At 43.1% G+C, this 22,538-nt stretch overlaps 3 protein-coding genes across 3 annotated transcripts; all 3 read left to right on the top strand.

The window, feature by feature from the left end:
• Nucleotides 1-6,838: 6,838 nt before the first annotated feature.
• chchd10 (coiled-coil-helix-coiled-coil-helix domain containing 10) lies at nucleotides 6,839-9,643 on the top strand. The gene is made up of 4 exons (XM_035391102.1): nucleotides 6,839-7,041; nucleotides 8,261-8,501; nucleotides 8,845-8,986; nucleotides 9,434-9,643. Exons 1-4 carry the CDS (start codon nucleotides 6,998-7,000, stop codon nucleotides 9,451-9,453), a joined length of 447 nt encoding a protein of 148 aa, XP_035246993.1. The 5' UTR covers nucleotides 6,839-6,997; the 3' UTR covers nucleotides 9,454-9,643.
• Nucleotides 9,644-10,246: 603 nt separating this feature from the next.
• On the top strand, nucleotides 10,247-12,113 carry ddt (D-dopachrome tautomerase). Its single transcript, XM_035391103.1, has 3 exons — nucleotides 10,247-10,449; nucleotides 10,884-11,059; nucleotides 11,200-12,113. The coding sequence occupies exons 1-3, from the start codon at nucleotides 10,342-10,344 to the stop codon at nucleotides 11,270-11,272; spliced, it is 357 nt and encodes a 118-aa protein (XP_035246994.1). The 5' UTR covers nucleotides 10,247-10,341; the 3' UTR covers nucleotides 11,273-12,113.
• Nucleotides 12,114-16,666: 4,553 nt separating this feature from the next.
• Nucleotides 16,667-22,066, top strand: gstt1b (glutathione S-transferase theta 1b). The gene is made up of 5 exons (XM_035391092.1): nucleotides 16,667-16,885; nucleotides 17,845-17,932; nucleotides 19,161-19,311; nucleotides 19,427-19,603; nucleotides 20,814-22,066. Exons 1-5 carry the CDS (start codon nucleotides 16,774-16,776, stop codon nucleotides 21,009-21,011), a joined length of 726 nt encoding a protein of 241 aa, XP_035246983.1. The 5' UTR covers nucleotides 16,667-16,773; the 3' UTR covers nucleotides 21,012-22,066.
• The last annotated feature ends 472 nt before the right edge of the window (nucleotides 22,067-22,538 follow it).

The raw sequence follows: 22,538 nt of genomic DNA, 5'->3' as shown, positions 1-22,538 counted from the left end.
AGGGGGTGTACTAACACATGGAGGGAGTATACTGACACAGTAAGGGGGTGTACTAACACAGTAAGGGGGTGTACTAACACATGGAGGGGTGTACTAACACAGTAAGGGGGTGTACTAACAAATGGAGGGAGTGTACTGACACAGTAAGGGGGTGTACTAACACAGGGAGGGAGTATACTGACACAGTGAGACGGTGTACAGAGAGGGGGTGTAGTGACATGGAGAGGGTATGTTGCTTGCTGTTCTCAAACCTGTCAGTAGAACACGAAGATGGAATGGCTGAAAACGTGGACATCTGTAAGCTGTTAGGGTGCAGCTCCAGGTCTCTGTGCTCCCCTGCTGCCCCCTCTCACCCCCCTGTCTCCCCCGCCCCCACCCAGGACTGCTCTCCTTGTTTCACTCCCCTTTTTTGTCTTCTCTTTCTTCCCTTTCCCAAACGCAGGGAACAGCGAGCTCATATGACACTATTTATTTACGTATGTGATCTAAGCTCCATTTCTTTTATGTTTTCTCTGGGCAGTACGTACGTACGGTTGCCTTGATTAGCACAAGGAGCCATGTGTACAGTACTTAAGGCTTAATACACAATATCACTCAGTCGCGTGCTGGCTGAGTCTAATAAGCTTTGCACTAAATAGCTGTGTTTCAGTCCACTGCGTTCCTGTACCAGGTCATTGTCCTGGTTACTGCCATTTTTGCCATCAGAGCCTGGAAAGTTATTTTGGGAAAAGGGGCCTATTGGAGCCTACCGGGTGTCTCATCCTGATAAGACTGTTCCAGTGTGTCGATGGGCTTCACGGTCTGGGAGAGGAATCTCGACCCGCCCCAGGACGGAGAGATTTTGGGCAGCCTTACGAGTGTCTCATTGTTCACCAGTGACCCGCACTAGTCAGCCAGATGTCCAAACAAAAAAACTAATTAGCCAATCCAACCAGAAAATAGCTAGAAATACGAACAAAGATCTGCTTGCCAAATAAATACATGCAAGGAAATGCATGTGTGTCAGTGTGTGGCTCACTCTCTCTTTTTTTTCTATCTCTCTCTCTCTCTGGTTCTTGTTTCTTTGTTCCTGTCTCTCTCCTTTCTCCCCTCTTTCTTTTTCTCTCTCTCTTTCTCTCTTGCTCTGTCTCTCTTTTTCTCTCTTTTCTGCCCTCTCTCTCTCTCTGTCTGTCTCTTTTTCTTTTTGTCTGTCTGTCTTTTCTCCCCTCATTCTTTCTTACTCTCTCTTTCTCGTTCCCCTCATGCTCTGTCTCTCTTTTTCTTTCTTTGTCTCTCTCTGTTCTCAGGAGGTGGTCTGTTTACAGGACATGGTCCCCTCCGGGCCCCAGGATTTAAGGTTTGGGGTAGTTATTCGGTCTCTTCCCCCCAAGCTGCCTTTGTGAGCCCTTCCTTCAGGAATGCAGTCTGGCCACCCAGCACCCCCCACCTCCTAACCTCCCAAAATCCCCCATGCCCGTTTGTAACTATAACGACAGAAAAGACAAGGGCCAGATGTGGGCCATGTCAGTATCACAGGCCAGTCACATTCCAATTAAATTCAGTTTATAAACCGAAAAACTCATTCCAATGACATTCTATGAGGATTTTTAAATTAACTAATTGAATTTTAGTTCATTTCCTGAACTGACTGAATTGAATCAGTGTTCCTGATCCTGATAATTGACAGGTCATGCAGCATCCAGAACGCTGCTGCCTGTCTGGCCTGCAACATCACAACCAACCCCCCCCACCCCCCCACCCCCCGCTGCCCTCCACTACATAGAACGTGTAACATTTGACTTAAAGCATGACCCCTTGGTGTCGGAATGAACTTCCACGGGCAGTGAGAACAGCAGAGGTGTCGGCCATCTTTTGGCACAGACTGAAGACCCACCTCTGCAGGCTGCCCCTCGGCTCCTCCACCTCAACCCGCCCTGGCATCTGGTACGGTGCAGCTTCTTCTCTTCGTTTTCAGAGCCTGTGGTCCTGTGGTGTTTCTAATACATATTACGGTAGTGTTGTTCTTGTTTGTGTAAATTAGTTTAATGTTCACTGGGGTAGTTGACAAGTTGTCAGTTGAGCCTTCTTGCACTTACTGTCTCTCTTGTGACTACATATTCTCCTCTAGGAAATCACGCCACTTCAGTCCCTGATCTTTGCACTTACATCACTCTGGATGAGAGTGTCTAGCAGTGAAGTGAAGTAAGTAATAAATATCAGATGGGAAATTACTTTTCTGAAGTTTTTTTCATGCCTTAGGGCACTGCATCCAGAACTTTCTCACTTAACTGAGGAAATGGATTTTCAGTGGCCCACCTCCTCCCAAAATGGTCATAAATGTACTATGCAACGTGTCAAAACAACTCTATAATTAGTGCAGTTCATGCAAGTGCAGAATTTTATTTTAAATTTTGTGGATGTCTATAGAAAGTATATAACATACTGGAAATTACATTTTCACACTTACACTATACGACAAAAAGTATCTGGACACCCCTTGGTCTGTGGCTGTTTTTCATTGTTTGGGCTAGGCCCCTCAACATACAATCACATTTTGGCCAATTCTGTGTTTGGGGAAGGCCCTTTCCTGTTTCAGCATGACAGTGCCACCCGAGCACACAGCAAGGTCCATGTAGAAATGGTTTTGTCAAGAACAGTGTGGAAGAACTTGACTAACCTTCACAGAGACCTGACCTCAAACCCATCACCTTTGGGATCAATTGTAAAGCCAACTACCCAACAGGCCTAATTACCCAATCAATGCCCGACCTCACTAATGCTCTTCTGGCTGAATGGAAGCAAATCCCTGCAGCAATGTTCCAACATCTAGTATAAAACCTTCCCAGAAAAGTGGAGGTTCTTATAGTGGCAAAGGGTGGACCAACTCAATATTAATGCCCATAATTTCGGATGAGATGTTGGATGCCAGGTGTTCAGATACTTTTGTCCATGTAGTGTATCTCCTGACCCACTTTGACCCCTCTGATGACCCAGCACTGGGTCCTGAGTCACAGCTTGGGATCCCCTCCATGCGGGGTTCCGCTGGTGTCTCAGGCACCAGGAGTCTTCCTAGAAGTGCTGCAGAAGAAGTGCAGCTGTAAAGGATGTGCGTCAGTCTGCGCCCCCCCCCCCCAACCCCCCCCCCCCCAACTTTTACACGATTAAAAGCTGATCAAAAAACACACAGAAAGAAAAACAAACAAGGGCTCGGCTTTAATGGTGCCTCGCGCCGCCCTCTGAATCACTGGTGCGGCTAACCCCGGCTCCCCACGGGCCCGAGCGTACGGAGGCCAGACCCGCGCGCGGCCGAGTGTGTTTAGTCTGCAGGGAGCCTGTGCAGCGTCTCCTCCGCGTCGCCCGCTGTGACTCCACGCGCGCGCGCGCGTGTGTGTGTGAGTCCGCCGCTCCCCCCCCCCCCCCCCGCTCCAGCCCGGGCGGAGACGCGCCGCTGCTGCAGACGAAGCGTGAGCGCGCGTCCACAGACGGAGAGGGCCGATGACTCAGCAGGCCGCTCGCCCGACGCCTGTGTCAGGCCAATTTACGTTTTTCCCTTCCTCCTTCCTCCTTCCTCTGCTCCCCTCGAACCCTCCGCCGTGCCCACCCACGAAGCCGGTCCTCCCGCTCTGGCCCCCCCCCTGGGTGCTCGGTGGCTCGCTGTCCCTTCGTGGCTGTATGGGGTTCGCTCCTCCACGGCTTCCTTCACCTCCTTCACAAGCAGGAGGCGCACTCAGACGTGCCCCAGTGATGCTTCCCCCATCGTTCCAAAGTCGCAGTGCAGTTAAGGGCAGAGGATTGGGCTGGTCCTGTACTCATAAAGAATTAGAGCCCCAATTGGGCGTGTACTCATAAAGAATTAGAGCCCAGCATAGTAGTGCTGATCTGGGATCACTCTTTCCCTTTAGTCCATAATGGATGAGGTCAAGATATAAACAGGGGAAAACTGTTCCTAGATCAGCGATCCTCTGAAACTCTTTATGAATTTCAGACCTGGTCCTTCAATTGTGTATAAAAGCTGTTTAAAGTGTTACCTTTGATATTTCTTCACAAAACAAGCTTGGCAAGCTAATTATACCAACTGCTGAAGTCTCTAAGCAGTGTTTGTAAAGATTTTTTATGATACAATTTATGATACAATATGTGACTGAATCCAGGCACCAGTCACCAACATTAGATATTTGATGATGGAGCCAATTATGTTTGTTTCACTGTGTAGATGAAATATTAAATATCTCCTTCACATAAACACATTCATGTTCTGCAGTGCTTTTTCTCCCAGAGTACAAAGAATGTCAAACAAATCCAAGATGCCTGTGAATATTTTTAACCTCAAACTCATATTGCCAATTGTGCTTTTTTCTGTTGGTCTCTTTTTGGGGTCATTGGGGGTGGGGGGTGGAGTGGTGTCTCTCAGTAATACGTGAAAGATCTTTCATTTTCAAGCCTGTCTGAAATTTGTTATGTCGTCATATTTATACTGTCTCCTTTGTACAAGGTTCGTTGTGTTTCCTCATCTTTGCCAAGAACCAGAAACAGCTGGCTATCAAACTCTATCAAACAAGCCAAAAACAAGAGGCTTTTTTTGTATTTCTTCATTTGAACAAAAGGCATGATTGCTGTTTTCAGACAATACTCTTTACCATTTTTCTACATTGCGTGGAAAGACTCAAGAGAATGCGCTGTGATCTAAGCACATGGCAAAGTATTTTTGGGAGTTTAATATTATACAGATGTGGCATAAAGTAGGCTTTTCTAAGATACAATGAAGCTGCCTTTGGCTATTGTTGAAAATGAAGCCAAGCTAAGTATCAGACTGACCCAAAATTAGTTTGCATTTTTGGTTTAAATAATAATGAAAAACCACAAAAACTTGAATAAATAATTGTTTCAGTAATTTAGAATAACGTATTAATAGAAAAAGCCACACCACTGCCACACTGTTTATTTTGCTCTTTGCATTGAGTTCATGCGAATACAGCAACAGAATGAACGTGCCCACTCAGATAACTGATGGTTTTCGTCCCCAGACGAGAAAATATCCAGATATAATGTCATGTTGTAGGCTACCGGGTGCATTATGATAAATGCGTAGATACAGGCGCGAGATAATATCGTTGCAATTATTTCCAAGACCACTTGGTGGCGGTCGGACACCACCGTCACACAATACGACAGTGGTTTCTGAGCGCCACCAAGTGGTCCTGGAGTCAAGTGCAAAAGTGCTTACACCCACATGACAAGTCCCAGTATTTACACTTTGTAGACACTATTACCCAGGAGTGTTTACAAAAACTCGGCAGATGATTTATAATAATAGTGAACGTTTTTTTAAACATATAAGAGTTAGAAAGACGAACTTTTTCCTCACAAGAATGTTTGAAAAATGCAAAAGAACAGTCTTACACAGACTGTAAGAGTTGTAAAGAATGAGAGTAAATGGTGTAAGCTATGTTCAGCATAGATTTCTCTATTTAGCAGTGCAATTATGCTAAAGCAGGTAATACCACTACCACTGCCACTGTAATCATATTATGCAGGCTGGACTCTCGGCTAAATTCACCAAGGTGTTACTGCTGTAGAAAGGTCTCAAAGGGTTGTTTGTTAAATGCAGGAGTTTACCTTCACCACACACAGCCTACTTTACTGAAGCCAAACTGCCATCCGCCAAGTCACCGCTTGGCAGGGCAAGCTCCATACCAAATGTAAATGTGGACCATCTGCACCTATAGTAAAGAGTTTTTGGCATTCATAGTAATAAAAATATCTATTGGAAAGAAGTTTGGAGTATTACGAGAAAATATTGTGTCACCAATAAATCTGAGAGTATTGAAGAATAATTCAGTTCTGCACAGAGACCTCAATCAAGGTTGAGAAGCTTCAATACATGATATCATGGAGAGAAGAACAGCATCGGTAATCCTCTGAAGAAATGCAGTTTGCGGTGGTCTTTGTGTATTTTCTTCTGCGTCATATAGTGTGATAAACAGTTCCACCCACACCCGGAGTGCAGCTGATAAAAGTGGCACAGACAGGACACAGCTGCTGAGAACAGTTGTTTAAGCAAAGTCAGTTACATTTGTTATTACTTGCAATTACAGAAATGCCCACATAGTAGATGTTATTTTACAGAAGGCACACACAAATGTATTTTCCCTACACAGAGGGGAATCATTCAGAATTACTCACCACATTTTATCATGTAAACCAGGTAATGGCAAAGTTTAGAAAATATATTGATTTAGCATGTATTTTCTGTAACAGTAAATGTGTAATGTATTATTATTTATTTTTGAATCTATACTAAAGTGTTTTGGTGTGAAAGATTTTTCAAAAAGACTACTGATGAAGAGATTCACATGAATGTTGTTCGCAAGGTGTTATATTTTTTCTGATGGAAATATGGAACATAACATTTGGTATATTTTGAATTTATTTATGATTTATGGAAAATTCCACATTCACAAATGTACACGAACAAAGACTAAACTAAACTTTATACAATTCTAAATATAAATTGGATACTATATTAATACTTAAAAAGGACTGACGAACGCTGAAGCAAAATGACAGTGAATTGTTGTGAAGACTTGAATCTAACTCTAATTAAAATTTTATGTAAGTTAGTATCTTTAAAAGACATTTGGAATATACCACTTCTTGACTTGTTAGATTGCTATATATTATTGCTTTTTCTGCCTTTGTATATATATATATACATATATATAGGCTATATTTAATGTGTATTTCGAAAAAAAAAGCAAAAGAAAAGATTTTTGCAACAAAAAGAAAATACCTGGCCTATTTAAACGCACAATAAGACGACACCGGCTATGTAACCAAATTTCGCGCATGCGTACTACAGATTTTCCCCCACACAAGGTCATCCACACGTGTATGGTGAATCTGATGATCCATTTCAGTTGCGACAATCCTTCGAAGAGGAGTTAGCGAGCTGTCTCTTGTATCTGAACCCACAGTAACCCAATTTATTCATAATATTAGCAACGTGAAAGTGTCTGAAATGGCGAGGGGAAGTCGCAGTCGTCCGTCGCCTTCACCAGCAAGGTAAGAGCTCTTAAATAATATCGCTGTAACTAGTCGCCGTATACCGATTACATGCGAAGTAAACTGACGTTACACTCGAACGCCGTGCAAAATAGAATATATGATACCTCAAGGAATCCCTGGTAGCTAAAACAAGCTTATATTACCGAGTCAAAGAACGCTTTAAGCAATTATGTAAAATATAAATTGACCCATATCGGCGTCGCAAAATCAATATAATAAATGCTCTAAAGTAGGGTCGCATAGTAAGTTCGTTCACTCTCGCCTGCTTGGCTAGCCAGCTAAATTGGTTAACGTTATATATAATGCATCCTACGGACAGGCATTTCTGCTAATTATTTATTAATGCTACCAAACTTTAGCTACTTTCGGATATAGTTTGATTCCTCGGAATGGTTGATTTGTTCATGTTCACGATGCAAAGTGCACTAAGTAAAAGGTCATAACAATTACGTGTAAGCTAAGTTGAGCAAAAGATGATGACACGCTAGCCTTCTAGTGCGCAGCAGTCTTGACGCAAGAATCTCCTTCTCAATGTCATTTGCTGGTTAGCAATTTGATAGTAACTCAGAAGCTTTATTATCATTTTCGAATTAACGTACAAACGCACCTCTCTACCATCAGCTACTTAGCTAATACCTAACATGGTTAGTTGAGGACGTGCTCCATTACGCTGGAAGTTTCTAGCAATCGTTTCGTCATCAGTGCCATATTGGATAGCTAAATGTGTTCAAGAATAAATCGTGCTATTATTATGAACAAAACTGGAATTTATATTAGGCAGCATATTAACAAACATCTATTTGCTTGCTAATGTTTGTGCAAAAGAAATGTAACATTTTTTATTTTATTTGAAAGCATGTATTAATGAACTATTTATGTCACCACTTCAAGATTGACTGACCAAATTAATACTTTCACGTGCAGATTGGGTAATAAAAGGTGGGAAAAAAAGACATTTTAATACATCACACTTAATCTTAAGTGACTCCTCTCCAGAGATGTGGTCAGTTTCATTTAAGGTAATCCAACTCAGTGAATGACCTTAAATTCAATACATAAATAAAAGTAAATAAAAAAACTTCTTGGTGTGACTACATTGAAATTGAACCCGAATCCTGAAGTGAAGCCCCCCCTCGCCCCCCCTTTTTTTTTGTTGTTGTTCCACTTGGTACATTCCAGTGTGCCAATCAGCCTGTCTTGTTTCTTTGCCCCGCAGCCACCCTGCTCACTCCTATGCCCCTGCTCCAGCCCCGCCCCCTCCCGCCGCCCTGGCGCCGGCGGCGGCGGCCCAGCCCAAGCAGCCGGGCCTGATGGCCCAGATGGCCACCACGGCCGCGGGCGTGGCGGTGGGGTCGGCGGTGGGGCACGTGCTCGGCGGCGCCCTCACGGGATCCTTCGGCGGGGGCGGCGGCTCCAGCAGCAGCGCCCCAGAGGCCGCCAAACCCGCTGCCTACCAGGTACGGAGCTCACCTCGGGGGGCCTGGACAGATTCGGTCACATGTGCAGGGTGTAGAGAGGCACACAGGTGTAGTCAGCTTAAGGCGTAGCTCACCCAGTCTCAGAAAGAGAGGGCTGTTTGCACGTGCTGGTTGGATCCCGGGTTTGAACGATCAACTTTGATTTAAACAAAACAAAAAAAAGACATAAAAATGACCACAGACCCTATTTTCTTCACACGCAGTACTTCAGAATTTAAGTGAAGTTTAAGCACTGACTGTGCGTAAAATCATAAACTTACTAAGGTGTTTGTCTGTGTGTGTGTGTGTGTGTGTGTGTGTGTGTGTGTATTTTCACCCTCAGGAGCCCCCCCGTGCAGCCCCTCCCCCACCAGGTCCCTGCCATTTTGAAGTGAGGCAGTTCCTGGACTGTGCCACGACCCAGAGTGACCTCACTCTGTGCGAGGGCTTCAGCGAAGCACTGAAGCAGTGCAAGTACTCACACGGTAAGCCTAATTCACACAGTAAGCTTCTTATAACCTTTACTTTTCTGTGTTTAATGGGAATGAGTGCTTGCCATAAAGTGTCAAACGTTTATTTAAACTGACGAAAGCTAACTGAAAGTTTTGTCGTAGTCTTCTATTAAAACGTAACACTTTGAGCGCACTTCAGGCAGCTGTTGTTGTGCGGAGCCTTCTTTTTTCTTTGAGATGTTTATTTAAAAACTGGATTTATGCCATGGGTGTTGGGGTGTAAAGTATGGAAATCAATAAAAAATGATCAGCAAGAAAAGACAGTAAAAACTTTTCCTTTTAAAAAAGTGCTGTAATAGATTCATCATAACTGCCCGTCTGTCTTTGGTCACAGTAAAATTCATGCATCGGTCAAGTGTAATCGATCAGTGTTTTGCGTCATTGAATACTCTTATCTTTGTTCTTTGTTTTTCATCTTAGGCGTGACATCACTGGTTTGACGGAATGGACGGTGATGGAAAACAAGACAAAACACTCAAATGGCATTGAACTGCTCTCACTATGAGCTCTTGGACATTAACATAAACTCATCTGCTCTGCTGTAACAGTTGGTGTCAACATGAAATGCACAGGATTTTTAGCACTGTACTGTATATTAGGTTGTAAAATAAAAGTTCATTTTAAACGTGGCAGTGTTGGCACTTGCACTGTACTTGTATACCTGACAGCCAGATATATGTAGAATAAAGGTAGATTGAGCCACTCATTTTACTTAAACTGGATGCATCTACACATATGCAAGATTGCACTTGCTTTGGAAGAGAGCACTTGCTCACCTGCGCTGTGCAGTAAAAAAAAAAAAAAGGTATGGAAATCGAGGGGAAATAGACAAAATAGTCTGAAAATCTTAGCAGGGCTTGGAATTTTTGAGTCTGGAATTAGGCTTAATGTGGTCATTAGTTTTTATGCGTTTCCACCACAAACACGGGTCTTAATATCCCTCTGATGTAGTTTCGATTTCCACTAACAGTCAGTCGTCTACGGAGACACGTAGAATATATCCTAAGTAACTGTAAGATCTGAAGACAAGACCAGATTTTACTATTTTCTGTTTTTGCTTTTCTGGACCTTCATGAGTGTTCAGCGTTTCAGCGTCACGTTTTCAGCGAAAGCTCCGGAGATTCGCTAATCTTTACGCAGCGCGTGCTTCTATTTGGTCAGTAAACGTCAGGGGCGTTTCATCCTCAACCAATCAGTTTAAGGTTCAAGATCCAACCAATGGATAGAAGAGGTGTGAGATCACTTTCCGGTGCAGGCAAGTGCTGCTGCCATTGCGTAAAAGGTTATTAGATTTTTGTACAGGAGCTGGAATAGGAATTTATGCAATCATGCCTTTCATTGAGCTGGAAAGTAACTTGCCAGCAAGTAAATTCACCGATGATTTTTTGAAAAAACTGTGCTCAACAACGGCTGCTGCCCTTCAGAAACCTGAAGAAGTAAGTTGCAATGAGATGAAGCTCGCTAACTACTGTAAGTCCCTTTGGAACAGTGATAGCGAGCTGGCGAGATAGTTGGTTAGTTCACTTACTATGTCTATTAGGTGGCCATTGACACAAAATTGCTTTACAGTATAACGTTAATTTGAAGTCATTGCATTATAGCAAGTAGTGACATTGTGTTTCGAACAAATTATATGACATAGCGGCAAGTGAAATGGGATTCATGTCTGAATTACCTCCACCGTTGTAACTCGTTGAAAAACAAAACAAAAATAGTGTATTAGCATGCATTTTGCTCAATTCTGCAATGCAATCCTTTTATTTAAGATTGTCAAAAGTGTATCCATTATAAGCAATTTACTATTCAGAACTGCTATGCGGTTGAAACATGACACTGTGATAGATTACCGGTCGTAATTTGGTTCTGACAGAGGATGAATTTGTCCGTGAAGTCCGGAATGGCGATGCTCATGGCCGGATCCACTGCGCCGTGCGTCATGCTGTGTGTGTCCGCCATCGGCGTGACCGACACGGCGGAGAAGAACAAAGAACACAGCGCCAAGATCTTCCAGTTCCTCACCGGGGAACTTGGCCTAAGCGAGGATCGGTGAGAACAGTTGCAGTGCATCCAGCACTCAGCGAACTCATAATTAGGAAGCCGACGGTTGCATGTCCTGAAAAATTATCTGAATGGTTTGATTTGACAGCTTTAAATTATTTTCTTTTTTTTCCCTGCTTTGCCAATAGGATCGTCATCAGATTCTACCCACTGGAGCCCTGGCAAGTAGGAAAGAAGGGAACTGTGATGAGTTTCCTGTAGTGGAGGGGCGTGCCCACATTTCCCCCTGGAGACAACACAAGCCATTCCATGCATTCACCCGTATATCTATTTTACTTAAGATTCCCCCCAGTGTTAATATTTGGAAGAATGTTAATGCGGTTTCAGTCAGACGCACTTGGACCTGTATTCAGTCAATATTTGCCCTTTACTTTCACTAAGAATCAAACAGAAGGGTTACACTTTTTCTCGAAACTGTATGTGAACAAAAGTAGTCTTTTTTAACTTTTTAAGTTGAGGAAAAATGTTGATTCACTCCTTGCTTTTTAATTTGATTAAGGGCATACGAACTTCAGCCAAACTAAAACAAAACTACTGCATAACTGCAATTTATTGATAGTGAAACCATTTTGGGTACACTTACTTACATAATACATAGTCCAGAGTAGACAAGGTCAACTGTGGTCATTTCAAATATAGTCTTTATAAGTATCATTTAGATTTTTCTAAAGTATGGTCTGATTGAATTGCATACCTTTGAATCAGTTATCTGCATTTGACTGAATTTTAGTCTTTTCAAATTTGCCCACAGAGTGGGCTGTAGAATTTAGTTACCTTTCTCAGACCCCTTAATGAGCCAAATTTTAAGATTAAATCACTCATTCTGATCAGCTCATTGGTGGAATGTGTGATTTAGTCATAGATCACGGATCTATGGAGTTCCTAAAATGCAGTTTTTAAGATTTGCTGATTTTTTTTGGGTAAGAATGCAAAGCTTTGGCATAGGAAACTGAGGTTGTGCTTGCATATGTATATGCATCACTTGGCAATTTTTTAGAATTAAGATAGTGATTAAAAACAGACATTAAAGAAGTATGTTTTTGTACGTCTCTATTTTTGTGGTACTTTATGTCCAATGAAATTCCACCTGTGTGATGTTACTTTTTTTCAGTCTATCTATAATTGATTTTGCAGTCATTACCAGTTTTCGCATAAACAGTCACCACAAATAGGGATTTTTGGGGTGGGGCATTTGCGGTTGGGGAGGGGCACTGAAAAGCAGCTGTTTGGAACATCTGGAAGCCATTGATCCACTTTTCAGTACAAATGCAATGTGGCAACCCGGAATGCTAACTCAGTTAGCACTGAGCCAATGTCTCTCCGACTCATAGCTTTCAACTGATTACTAAATTGAAACTTCATAAAATGTTGACCCATTTCAGCTAAAACAAAAATCTCTGTAAGGACAGTCTTTAAATCAAATTGTGAGTCTTTCCAGTTGAAGCCATTGTGCATTCCCGAATGGATGGGAAAGTTTCAGTGCCCTGTGGGCACACCTCTTCAGTGCTGGCTACTGAATGCCATCAAAATCTCATTTTATGATTTAGACAAAATACAGTTAGCACTGTAATTACAGATTTGTTTGCACTATTGGCACAGATGTAAGAACTGGGTTAGATTTATATGATTATATGATTCATAGTACTTCATAAATGGTTGTAGATGAGTCATAGTCCACATTACAGTTTTAACCTGCTAACAAAGCATGTACATATACTAAATATACAGATTACGTATGCTGAAGAGTAGCGCAGCAGATGTTCACGATTGCAGGAGAGGCCCTGGCCTGAGGGCTGCACACTTAAGCAGAAACTAAAGGTAAGGAAGCTGGCATACGCACCAACATTGGTTACACCTGATTTTATCTGGATTAAAATTTGAAAGACTCATGAAATGATATGGTTGTTATATGCAAGCTCTTCGTAAGGCCAAGTATGTAGGTGTGATTGCTGTAGCCAGTTATTGCACTGTGACCTTGGCAGCCACGTGGTGCACAGCCTCTGCTGCCAGAGGGAGGCAGCTGGCATGAGAGGGCCTACTGGCTCCACCCACAATGAGGAGGTTCCACCCACTGCTGAGGTCCGCCCACAATGAGCAAACCCTGCCCACTATGAGCAATTCTGCCCACTCCGAGCCACCTGCTAGTGACTCCAAATTTGAAAAGAGCCTCCTGTTACAGATTATCTGTACATGTGTGAAAAAGACTCTTCTTAGCCTCTGATCTTTGTTCTGCCATGTAGAGATCAGCGATGTTCCCTGACTGTGGCGATCCGGCAGTTTGTCACAGTGCACTTCTTGCGATTCACCAGGTTGCCAGCAGATGGCGGTAGAGGGTGCACTGAGTCCAGTATGATCCTGCTGGCAACCCTATGGTGGATTGCTCGGTTTCACCACAGGGTGCTCCCCGTGGCGCCCTGATGGCCTGAGGCTGCTTTCCTTCCCTCATCGGTCTCCTGGAAGCGGAGCCATGGCAGCTCCCGCTCCACAGAAAAGCCTGTGAGTGAGCTCCATGAGCCCAGTATGGGTGTGGAGCTAGAGCTGTCTGTGTTGTGTCCTCCCCCTTTCAGGGTGCGAAGGAGGAGCAGGCAACTCTCCTGTGCCCTGTTCGGTCACTCAGGTGCTACATACTCGAAGTGGGATCGGCTTTTTGTGAGCATCAGGCTAAGGGCTCGACTGTCCACAGAAGATTGTGAAAGTTGTTGCACTCAAGCCTACTAGAGTGCAGGGCAAGTGGTGTGTGGGCAGGGTGGTGGCAGGGCCAGAGAGTGTGATCTGCCATTGCCACCAAAGGTGTTGGTACTTCTTGGCTGGTGTTACATTACATTACAAGCTTATCTAGAGCGACTTACAAAACTTTTTACATTGCATCCATTTATACAGCTGGATATATATTGAAGCAAGTTAAGTACCTTGTTCAAGGGTACAACGGCAATGTCTCATTCGGGAATCGAACCTGTGACCTTTAGGTCACAAGCCCAGCTCCTTGCCCATTGGTTGTCACCTTGAGGCATTCATTAAGCAAGAGCAAGACAAGTAGGTAGATAGGTTTTTACGTAATATTGGTGTTGTATTGTTTCGCTTTTAGAGTGGTGCTCTCTTGATAAGGCTCGTTTTTTTTTTTTTTTTTTTAAAGCACATCTCAGTATGACTACCTTGTTTACATGAAATGTGAAAACTTCCACTCTTTGTGTACTCCTTGAAAGCCTAGCAGTGGAAGCCACAAGCTGAGGAGGGTGTGAAGGATTTCCTCTTCCTGTGAAACGAAACATTAAAGCTGGGGAAGTCATTACTTGATGTTACTTCATGACTTTCACACGGTGAGGGCGCAGTGCTGACTACCACAAGTCTGTCGTTGTTGTGACATTAGCCCATGGCTCACAGTCTGTCCACAATCTCACCATCTCAACAGCTATGGGTAAATATAAAATGGCACATTCACCCCTCAACTGTGTCTCTGAAGACAGTGAGAGTGTTCCCTATTCCTTGTGGATCTCCACCTTAGGGACAACTTAAGTTAAACGTATGAAGTATATTCAACATGGTACCAGCAAACATTGATGACTGGGCAGTACACGACAACTTGCTTTGACAGTTACCTCTGTATAGGTGTAATAATTAACAATAAATACACAGAAAACTTTGAAATATTTAGGCCTATAAAATAAATATTGCATCTTACAAACCTATCCAGACATGTTTGCCCCAATTATGTACTATAAGCTTGCTATTCGCATGAAGTTTTGCCAGATAGGTACAATAGTATAATTTTTTCTGCAATGGTAAAGAATAACATATCTTCTTTCTGAACACAATGTTCTAAACAAACCTATTTTATTCATGCATTTCATTCAAGATACGCTTCCCATACACCCAAAGCGCTGCATGCAGGCAGTTGTTTCAACATATTGTGTATTCATTACAAATATACACTGGTGTGAAACTGCTGAAATTATTCAGAAACATTGTTCACACTATAAATTGTTGCCATTTCACACTTTGATATGACACATATGACACATATAAAAGAATGACCACATTTTCTTTACATGGTCAGATGAAAAAACACAGGGCCAAGTTACTTGAAGTAATTTCAGAAGCACTGGATAGCAGCATTGCTTTGAAATACTGCATGTTGAATTTGTGTTAGGTAAGATGGCCAATTTTTCTTATTGTAACTTTGTGTAATTTTGATATCAGTACTTTTAATGGCAGGCCTAGTGGTAATGCCATATAGTGGTTTGTATGTGTGAGTAACTTGCCATTTTTTCTATGTTGAAAACATGCTTTTCTATACATAAGAGGTTTGCCCAAGGTCTGAAGGGCGCAATATTAACAGTGAGCCACAAACTTACTAGTTGCACTGAGAGGGAATTTTTTGAGGTAAAAAGGTAGAAGTCCATTTTGCGTGTGTACGTGACATTTTGATTGGCTGGTGTAGTTTGGCTCCACATTATGTTTCTGACCTCCTTTGCCCCTATTCCACCTCCAGGCCTCTTCCTCTGACCAACTGCTCCTGTCTGTTCCTCGGTCCCGGTTAAAAACCAAGGGCGACAGTGCCTTCTCCAATGCTGCCCCAAGGCTTTGGAATAGTCTGCCATGTTTTATTAGGTCTTCCCCCTCCATTGACTCCATTGCCCCAGTTACAACGTATTACATTGTTCGATTGGTTAAATTTCTTGTGAACGCCCCGAATTCTTTGTAATGTGTTCAGCAAAATGACAAGAATAGAACGAAAACTCGGACTTGCGTGAAAATTTAAATTAGCAGTGGTACAGCCACCGTTTGCTTTCCTTCGAAGTTACTGCTAGCCGAGCAGCGAAGTGTGACCTCCAGATGCGAAACATGCACCATAAATTAGTCCATAGTCTTCCTGGTCTTTTTGTGGAATTGAAGAATGGCAGAGTAAAATTACGGCAGTCTGAAAAAGATGAAGGGACGATTACTAGAATTAACCTGTTATTTTACCCTGACAAAAAGTGCGGAAGGTGATTTCCAGTGATTTCACCAATGTGAATTACGCAGAACTACCGCATACCTCACATAACTGTATCAAACGTTTTGAGTCAATTACAACGGGCTAACAAAGAAAATCCGGAAGAAAATATTCAGCAACCGAATTAATCCGTTTGAATGTTTTGGAACGTAATATGCTGTCCCAGCACGAATGCTTAGCATTTTATAAAACGAATACTAAAGCAAGAAAAGAACAGAAGAGCACAAGTTATAATTCCAAGACGTTGGCAGGCTATAACCAAAACTAGCCTACTGCGCCGCATAACATACAAGTTTGATTTGAAGTTATTATGAAAATAAGATTTTTAAACATGGCGGTTGAAATAAAACACTGCAAGTAGTCGACCAATCAGAAATTTTCAGCGCTTGCGCCCCCACCCCAAAGGTTCCAGTACTTTTGGAAAGTACTACCCCCCGAGCAGGAAATTTTGGGGGTAAAATAAAGCCCCCGGAACTAAATTTAGACCCTAGTTCCTGCGGTCGAAACGCACTGAGTTCCTCAAAAGGTTCCTAGTTCCGGGGTAAAGTTCCTGCGGTGGAAACGTGGCTTAATTGTATTGAGTTACACTGCGCGTTTCTGGGGAGTGGCGTTTTGTGACTGCTTTTTCTAGTAGTACAAGAGTCCAGTCGTTGTCCTATTCGTTCCAAGTGGTCTGTGAAAGCACTTTGGTCTGCGCAGTGCATTGAAAATGGCACTTGAACTTTACCTCGATCTGTTTTCACAACCTTGCCGTTCGGTGTTCATCTTTGCGAAGAAAAACAACATCCCATTCGTATTCAAAAGTATAAAGCTTTTTGAAGGTAGGATCAAAATCGAGTTAAGAGAACAACTAGCTAAAGAGTGGCGGAATGTCTATTGTTTCCTGGGCTTAGTGTCAGTCTTGGCAATATAACGTTTCATGCAATTAGAGTGAAAATGAACCGTACATGAACCTTGTCGAGATTTATGGAAATATCGACTGTATCGTGCAATTCTGCGGCTGCAAATCAGGTTGTTTCCGGGTGACAGTTGGTGACTCGTACAAATGCAAGACAGCATTGTGCAGAGGAGCGTTTTAAAGTTGCTTGGTACCTAGTTATTGATTTGCTCAGTCCCGTACCTACAGTATAGTGTTGTTTTCGCAGTGTGTTTTAATTAGTTACCCTAATTTAGCTTTTTGCGTGAGATTTAGCTTTTGTACTTATTAAAACACTTTTTAGCGACAGTTAAAAACGAAAATGTTGGCTATATTTATTTATTTATTTATTTATTTATTTATTTATTTTAAAAGGTGCATAACGTATTAAAATGCGTGTTTTCCGTGGACAAATTAAACGAAAACAAAAATCGAGTTGTGTGAGAGGCACGCCTAAGTTTTATATTTAGGGACTATATCAGACCACAGGAATTTAGAATTCCAGGCTCAATAGGTAAGCCTTTGACATATACGTTGGCTGCGGTTGGCAAGGGATATAAAGAATTTGGCAGAGGCATGCATCCGTTACAATGTTTCAGAACAGGTGGCCTTTGTACCTGTGCCTTGATTAAGCTCATATTTAAACTGCGTGCATCGGTTTGTTTAAAAAAAAAAAGAGGGGGGGGGGGGGGGGGGGTGGGGGGGGTTGGATGGCGGTCAAGCTTGTGTCATTTGTAAATGCTTAATCATCATTTACATTTTGGCATTTGGCGGACACAATTCATACCTCTCCAATTTTTTTAACGGCATCTTGATCGCTCGCCATTTGTCGGTAAATGTTGTGACCTGTCCTTTCTCTTGTAGGGGAGCAGTATGGAGAGGATTTTGGGAAGATTAACATGATTCGCAAAGTGCCCGCCATCCGTGATGGGGACTTCACCATGGGCGAGAGGTGGGAGAACACTCAAACCTGTAGCAGATGGATTCGTACAGAGGAGAATTTATGTCAGTGTTTGATATAATTGATATGTCAGAGCTGCAACGAATTCACATCGCAGACGATCGATACAGTATCAATATTACAGTAATAGTTCATACAGTAGACGACTAACTGGCTTTGTTGGCTGACTCTATGGGATAGCTACTGAATTTGTAAATTGTGTGATTTCAATGATTTATGTAATGTTGGCACGTTTGCAGACTGCTTGGCATATGGCATAGAATGGTTAGAAAGGAAATGGCAAGGGAATTGATTTATGCTTAGCTTCATGGAATTTATCATAACTTAAGTTTTTTTTTTAAATCAGAAAGGGTATCAGTACTGTACACCAAAAAGACAAAGTACTGGAGGTTAGCAGTTGGGATTTAGGGGTACACTGCAATTATACTGTAATCAAGTATGGTAGCTGATTGGTTAGACATAGATTTGCCATTGCAAAAGTAAGATGAACAGGGATGAGAAGAAGCCCACCTCCAGCCCAGACCAACCACATCTTTTTCTTCTACCTGCACCCCCTCAACCTTACCCCAAACTCCCTCAACCTGACCCTGAACCCCCTCAACCTGACCCCAAACTCCCTCACCCTGACCCTCAACCCCCTCGACCTGACCCTGCACCCTCTCAACCTGATCCTCAACCCCCTCAACCTGACCCTGCACCCCCTCAACCAGACCCTGAACCCCCTCAAACTGACCCCAAACTCCCTCACCCTGACCCTCAACCCCCTCGACCTGACCCTGCACCCTCTCAACCTTACCCCAAACTCCCTCAACCTGACCCTGAACCCCCTCAACCTGACCCCAAACTCCCTCACCCTGACCCTGAACCCCCTCAACCTGACCCCAAACTCCCTCAACCTGACCCTGAACCCCCTCAACCTGACCCCAAACTCCCTCACCCTGACCCTCAACCCCCTCGACCTGACCCTGCACCCTCTCAACCTTACCCCAAACTCCCTCAACCTGACCCTGAACCCCCTCAACCTGACCCCAAACTCCCTCACCCTGACCCTCAACCCCCTCGACCTGACCCTGCACCCTCTCAACCTGATCCTCAACCCCCTCGACCTGACCCTGCACCCCCTCAACCAGACCCTGAACCCCCTCAAACTGACCCTCGAACCGGCTCAACCTGACCCTGAACGCCCTCCTTCCTTTGTGTTTCATGGCCCGTTCATCAGCATCGCCATCTTGATGTACATGGCGGAGAAGTTCCGCACCCCTGATCACTGGTACCCAGCCGACCTGCAGAAACGAGCGCTTGTTAACGAGTACCTGTCTTGGCAACACACAGCCACCCGAATGCACGGCTCTAAGATCTTCTGGCTCAAGGTAAGCTTGTCAGTCAATCTACCAACCAATCAGCAAATCAATCAATGAATCATCCAGTTTTTGGGTAAGGGCAAAGACGTGTCTAAATACAGACCGATGTCTGTCCTGTCTACAGCTAATGATTCCAAAGGTCATGAAGACGGAGGTGCCCAAGGAGAAGATGGATTCGGCCATTGAGGACCTGGAGGGGTCACTGAAGATCGTGGAGGAGAAGTTCCTCCAGGACAAACCCTTCATCGCCGGAGAGCACATCTCCCTCGCTGACTTGGTGGCCATCGTGGAGATCATGCAGGTACAATTCAGAAAAAAGAGTCAAATAAAAACACAATTAAAACATAAAAATGGTGGAGAAGCAGAAGCAGTGGAGCATGTGCGTGGTCTGAAGTCGTTTGAAAGTTTGAATCCGTTTGAAAGTTTGAATCAGTGGGATTGTCTTTCTCTGACTGAGCGCCGGTGACGCCCCTGGAGGATCCCGCCAGCACTATCTGCTCATTGACCAATCATCTTCCTCCACTGCAATCAGGGGCCCAGGATTTCTCTCCTAGCGCGTGCCTGCAGAAGTAACGATTTTTGCTTCTCAGCGCAAATAATGACATCATAACCCTGCAACCTCGAAGGACTGTGCTGTAGTGTTTGAAGAATAAGCTCCCTAAAAATCCTGAAACTCCAATGGAGGTTTGCCATATGGAAATCATCCACAATACATTTTATAGAGAGTTATTTTGAGAATATGAGGAATAATTTATATACATCAAAATGTCTACGATGATTGGCGAATCGCAAAGATTTTGCATGCTAACCTTTGCTGTAATCGAATTCTACAGCACAGCTACTACAAGGAGTACATATTTTGTATCCCTAACCGTAGACTTGGCCCCTGCACAGTCTTGTGTGTTCCCAGTATCCATTGCACAGGAGGCCGATCAGGTAGTGATACGATCGGCATCCAATCTCACTCATTGAAAATAGCGGCGTCCCGTCATCCATTTATATACTGTCACTGACTGCCATGGCTGTGCAGCTCAGCCCGTCTGCAGTCTGAAGCTGACAGGGAATGATGATGCAAGCTCACAAGTACAATTCATCATCCCAAATTTTATGAAAAATAATCACAATGGTACAATTGGTTCGGATCTATAATGACATGGTAGCTCCACCCACTAGTTTGTTAAACGACAGGTATGGGAGTCAATTCCATTCTCAATTCAGTTTACTCATCCATCCATCCATTATCTATACCCGCTATCTCATCTGTATCCTGGGGTAGGGTTGCGGGGTCTGTTCTGACTGTGAAAAGAAATTATGTTTACTGACTGAAAAATTCATGTAGAACATTATGGTCTATTTTTCAATTCATAAACAGAATTTCAGAGTTTTAACTGAATGGAACTTACGCAGAATTAACCCCACAAGCCCGTTATGGGTCACTTGCTAGTTCCGGGCCCCGGTGACCTGGTGTGTTTTCTCTCTTCCCTGTGCTCTGCTTTCGGGGACCGCGGCAGCCTGTGGGGGCGGGCATGGATGTGTTTTCGGGGAGGCCGAAGCTGACAGCCTGGCGGGACAGGGTCCAGGCTGCGATCGGGAAGGATCTCTTCGACGAGGCCCACCAGGATATCCTGTCCGCTGCCAAAACGGTGGATTCCATGGACAGCAGCAAGCTGGAGCGCTTCAAACCTCGCATCGTGAAAATGTTTTTTTGAGCTCCTTGCTTTCAAGCCAGCGGAGGGGGTTAATGGTTCAAACCCAAACAGTTTAATCATAACCCCTTCCCTGTGTTTGTCTTCAGCTGATTCCAGGCCAACTTGGGGAAATCATTATTTGAAATAGTTTGAAACTTTAGACAGTGGTAAGAAAATTGCTCCATATTATGCAGAATTTTTAAAGAAACATGTTTTCCCAAATATTCTGAACAAACTCCCAACTTCCACATGATTGAAGGTGTTGATTAGTGACATGCTTTGTGGAGAGTACTGCAGTGTTGTATTCAAGTCTTACCGATATATAAATGGTAAAAAATTTTCAAGAAATATTCTAGAAATCTAGTTCTGGTTGGCTCTTGCAGTCTACCGCTGTGCAAGTGTTTGAGACTAAAGCCACTGCCATAGTATGTGTCATAAGCCATCAGATTAACATAAATCTGAAGGACTTCACAGTGTGAATAAGGGCCACCGGTTCGTTTCCCCTTGTCTTCTTGCACGGTACTTTAGTCCTCCGTCCGCTAGAGGTCATGATAGCCTCTTTGTCACTCCACATCTCAAACAATTATCCCACTTGCACCACCTTGGTAAGTCTAGTTGATAAAGTAACAATGGAAGCCAGCAGACCCTGTGGCTTTTTGCAGCATTTAAACTTCTGTCTATGTTCACTTTCTTTTCTGAATCACCCTATATTGATCACTTGTATTTCAGTGGTTATCCTCCAGGGGTCCCTCTAGGCACTCTAACAGCACAGTCTACTGACTAATCATACAATTGAGTTTCTAACTGAATGATTAGTCACATGACTGTGATGGATGGAGGATGATCATTGAAATACAAGTTTAAATCCCTGCAGGTCACATGGTGGAGACAGACTGTTGCCTCTAATTATGAATCTCTACTGCCGGTTGTAACAACTCACTGGCATAAAAATGTCATATTTTCCCAGAACCTTTTCCACAAAGGACACAGCTAGCCACCTTCTTTTTAAATCCACTGTCTCCTTAAACTTTATTTTCTTGACCAATAAAAAATGTTAGTTGATCACACAAAGTTAATTGTTATGTTTCGTGTTTGATTTAATAAGCCATTGGTAATATAACAAATTAATGCTGGTTCTGCAACATGCGCCTTTAAACTTCTTTTTATTGCTCCCAAATGCACTACTGTAACTGTAGGCTTGCTTCATAGAATACATTGCTTGCACACATGCTCACGGTAGACCTGGCTATTATACTTAACATTGAATACTTTGATCCTTTGGAAGCTAGTAAAATCTACGGATTACTGACTGAAATACTATCAAATATGTTTTGTCACCAATATTCAGAACAAATTTCTAAATATGATTTTAAAAATTTCAAATGTTTATACTTCCATAGTAATGTGATTCCTTAAAAGGAATGTTAAGGAATCTTGGATGTTATGTTCTAGATTAGGATCTACAGAAGGAGTTTTGAATGTTACCAGCTTCTAGAAAGTTACAGTATTCAAGAAATATGAAGTTGTAAAGGAAATGTATTTTATTCG

The sequence above is a fragment of the Anguilla anguilla genome, chromosome 14 (assembly GCF_013347855.1).
Source record: "Anguilla anguilla isolate fAngAng1 chromosome 14, fAngAng1.pri, whole genome shotgun sequence".
NCBI lineage: Eukaryota > Metazoa > Chordata > Actinopteri > Anguilliformes > Anguillidae > Anguilla > Anguilla anguilla.
This window is presented reverse-complemented; position numbering and strand designations above follow the sequence as displayed.